We start from the raw sequence: 4,186 nt of genomic DNA, 5'->3' as shown, positions 1-4,186 counted from the left end.
CTATCATATTAGTCAATATTGGTGATAAAACCAAAGAATTAAGATGCGTAAAAAAAATACTGTTGATTTTTATTAACTATTAGTTAACGGCCACTTAAATTCTTTTCCCGGGCTGATTTGATCATTTCGACGTTACTTTACTTTTTTTGCTTAAGGACTATAGTCACATCTGAAAAACTTTATTTTGAGAATATTACAAAATAGGTACGAACTTGATTTTGAGAAGAGCAGTCACTTGCATCAAAACGATTCGTCGTGTACTTAATTGGCAGTTTGTTTTGCAATTTGTTTCAGTGTTATCTTTGTTAATGTTAATGAGATGTTTTCAAGAGGTCGTAATTGTAGTTTTTTTTCTATTCTACTTATATGAATATAAGTATATGAATTTAGGATCTTCTGAAAACTGAATCTATAAATAAAATTTTGTTTACCTCAGTAAAAAAGTTTTCCTTCGCATGTCAATTGAATAACTCAGACAGAATCCTTAAATCGTTTCGTTGAGAAAACCGTCTTTTTGTAAATTATTGTATATTTTGTGTTTCGTGTTAAGAACTAATTGTCGAAGATTTCAAGTCGTCCGGGGTTTTAAACAAACGAAAGGTAAGAACTCATAACAATATCACCTTAATGAATTTTGAAACTCTCGTAACTACATGCCTTGAAAAATTGAAAATTCTTTTTTCCTCGTAATAAATTTTAAACGTTTGTTTGTTTTTTTTTATAAAAATAACAGCTTTCCATGAAAAATTGCATGAAATAATGAAAATTAACATTTATATATTCATAACTTTGAAAATTGTTTTTTAACAGAACATGCTCCCGTTTTTAAATTGTAATGTTTACAACTTGTTCTGGAGCAAGTTCCCTAGCATACAAACACCAACCACAGTTGTTCCGAATCGGTAATGTTGGTACAATGTTTAATTAGCTTTAAATCTGGTGTGACACTTTGTACCTACAAATCGTGTTTTAAATTAAATCCGATGAATTACCACAAGAGGGTTTGAAGTTTCGATTATACCTATATGCTATCAACAGTTGAAATATCTTCTATGGTTGAATTAAACTGAAATACATGCTGAAATACATCATTTTAGCCCTGACTGAACCAAATGAAATATAAGTGACTCGAAACAACAAATCATGTGATGAAATCAATTAAATGAAATGAACTGAGATTATGAAATCACTACTATCTTAGAAAATCCTTTAGATTTAGATGAATCAATGTCAGCAACCCTATTGGCCTAATTGTATGCTTTTTCTCATTTAAGAAAGATGACTCACATCGACATCGATAAGCCGCTGTGGGACTTGAAAACTTTTTCTGGACGATTTATGCATTTTCTGTGGGTCACTGATCCGCGTACATGTTTCACTTCTGAGGAAGACTTGATTAAAGCTAAGGAACTGGTTACACAAGTAAGGTTTGTATTATTGAACTTCTTAAGGTTTTCATCCTCATAACAACGGTGATATTTTTGCTCAGAAACGGCCAACACTCCTCTAAGGTAACTTTGGAAGAAATTTATCATGCAAAAAAGTTGTATGAGAGTGCATTTCATCCTGACAGTGGAGAATTGCAAAACATTTTCGGACGAATGAGCTTTCAAATGCCTGGCGGCATGGCAATCACTGGCGCCATGTTGCAGTGGTACAAGTAAGTACATATGAAACAGTAAATATTCAAGCATGTGTTTCAAATATGATTCCACTCTCAGAACAAATACTGCTGTTATTTTCTGGCAATGGGTTAACCAGTCATTCAATGCTCTAGTCAATTACACCAATCGTAATGCTAACTCATCACTAACTACTACTCAATTAGTAGTGTCCTATGCATCGGCTACGAGCGCAGCGTTAGTAGCGGCCGTTGGCTACAAAGGATATTTGATGAAAAGAGCTAGCCCCTTTTTTCAACGCTATGTACCATTTGTAGCAGTGGCAGTAGCGAATTGTATCAACATTCCACTTATGCGTCAAAATGAGCTTATATTCGGCATCGACATACAAGACGAAAATGGAAACCAAGTTGGTAAAAGTCGAGCTGCAGCAGCCAAAGGAATAAGCCAGGTACCTACAGCAACTAAAGCTGCTTAGTTCTGTGATGGTTCTTAGAAAATTTGTGTTAATTCATTTCAGGTCGTTTTTTCACGTATTGCAATGTGTGCTCCTGGAATGTTGATATTACCGGTCATAATGGAGAAACTAGAACAGTATAAATCGTTCCGACGGCTGTCATTTCTACACGCGCCTTTCCAAGTCATGGTTGTGGGTTGTTTGTAAGTACTTTATTTTTATAGACAGTAAATGTTATATTATCTTTTATATCCTTATTTTAGTTTGACAGTTATGGTACCCACTGCATGTGCATTGTTCCCGCAGACGGCGTCTATCAGTACAAGTACCATGAAGCTACTGGAACCTCAATTATTCGAAAGCATGGAGTACAAAGGTGAACTACCATCTAAAGTTTACTTCAACAAAGGACTGTAGACAAGATGAAATAAACGCAGTGTTTTCACCGTAGCATAAATTTTGGAATATTTATTTTTTAGTTTTCCACGTTGGTCCGGGTATTCATTATACACTCTACTGCCGTTCTACGCAAGAATGTGCCATGTGACTTTTGGGTCATTTTCACTTTTTTGCTGGAAACGGTTTCTTTTAGTGTTAACTTTCGAATAAAAACACAAACAAGTATACTTTGTTCTGAACTTATACGAAATTTTCATCAAGAATGTCGCAAGAATGTCACACTAGAGAAAATTCTATGAAAAATGCAAATTTTATCAAAAAATTGTCTTAAAATGAGTTCAAACTGTTGAATTTAATGTTATTCACTGAAAAGAACACTAAAATAGAGGGCAGAGGAGGAGCGAGAAGCCTTGAGTGTTTTATTCAGAGAAATTTTCACTAAACACTTTTCGGTAGGCACTACTTACAAGATCCATACTCAACTATTTTAATAAACAAAGAGGAACGTATTTCTCAAATTACGGTTTAGCATGAGTTTTTGGCAAAAAATAAACTACGCAAGCTTTTAAAATGATAGAAAAATTGTAGCCGTGTGACAGTTTTTCGTAGAACTAGCATCGGCATGCGTTCTGATTCTACGCAAAAGTGTCACACGGAGCATTTTTGGCTCTAATTTGCTGTTTTTTTTGTAGGAAGTTTAATTTTTTTGGCAGAAAACATTGTAAAATGATTAACTTGAACTGTTCACTGCGAAAAAACTGTCGGTGAATTTTTAGTTTGAGAGAAAAATTGGAAATATAGCTGATATTTCAATCGCGTTTTTCTCGTTTGCACGTTTTTCCACATGGGACAATCTTGCTTAGTACGGCAGTCTAGGGTTGTCAAAAATTGATTTGTTGCGGAATCAAAATTTTAGGATCTATGGTCTACCAGAAAGTATTTCAAATCTCAGCTTATTTGTGTTATGATTACACTTTATAGAAATTAATAAATATTTCTTAAGTAGGGGTTTCTAATAAGGATCGAATTAAACGCGTAACTGTTCCAGTTTGAAGTCACCTTAAAAGTGAGGGCTTCGTTTATTCATTATGTACAATTTAGTCCTATGCTATAATCTTCTTTTGCTTGCCGCGACACAGTGTTCCCAGAAGGGGTTTTCACAGGAACTCGAAATCCTATTTAGCCGAACACTACAACTCCTTCATCCATTAGAAGTTAGTAGATACTTTTCAAAATTCAATCAATTTAAAATATACATTTATTTCAAAGCTAATCTTATGATGTTAAATTCATGTTTCTAATCGAGAGTATTGAAAATACCAAATCAAAATAATGAAACTTCACTAATCACTAAATTTATCAATGTGTACTAATAATAAACAAAATCATCTATCCTTTTTCTTTTCGTGGTTCTTTTTGATCTTCTGATCTTTCCTGAATCATAATCTCTATCTTCATTCCGAATATTTTCATTTTCCGAAAAGATGAAAGAGTCGGCAGCAAACCCATAAAAATCACTATCGGAATCACTATCTGCTTCATCATCTTTATGTCTTCTCCTTTTGAAACTAGCACTGCGGCCAGGCTCCACGGGTAATTCAGTGTGCGGTAGAACTGGTTCAACATCGTTTCCTAACGAGGCAAAATTGTCAGATCGATTCAATTCCAAGAACCGTCCCTCGTTGAAAGCTGTAGAACGCCTAGCTTT

The 4,186-nt window shown here is 34.3% G+C and overlaps 1 protein-coding gene across 2 annotated transcripts; it reads left to right on the top strand.

Annotated features, from left to right (window-relative positions):
- The first annotated feature begins 415 nt into the window (after positions 1 to 415).
- LOC129740958 (sideroflexin-2) lies at positions 416 to 2,536 on the top strand. Of its 2 annotated transcripts, none has more exons than XM_055732624.1 (6): positions 416 to 600; positions 1,279 to 1,427; positions 1,490 to 1,660; positions 1,722 to 2,073; positions 2,143 to 2,282; positions 2,343 to 2,536. In XM_055732624.1, exons 2-6 carry the CDS (start codon positions 1,279 to 1,281, stop codon positions 2,494 to 2,496), a joined length of 966 nt encoding a protein of 321 aa, XP_055588599.1. In that variant the 5' UTR covers positions 416 to 600; the 3' UTR covers positions 2,497 to 2,536. The 2 variants fall into 2 exon arrangements, with proteins under 2 accessions (XP_055588599.1, XP_055588598.1); XM_055732623.1 differs by having other exon boundaries at positions 417 to 600; positions 1,275 to 1,427.
- The last annotated feature ends 1,650 nt before the right edge of the window (positions 2,537 to 4,186 follow it).

This window comes from Uranotaenia lowii, chromosome 2 (assembly GCF_029784155.1).
Source record: "Uranotaenia lowii strain MFRU-FL chromosome 2, ASM2978415v1, whole genome shotgun sequence".
Taxonomy (NCBI): Eukaryota; Metazoa; Arthropoda; class Insecta; order Diptera; family Culicidae; genus Uranotaenia; species Uranotaenia lowii.
This window is presented reverse-complemented; position numbering and strand designations above follow the sequence as displayed.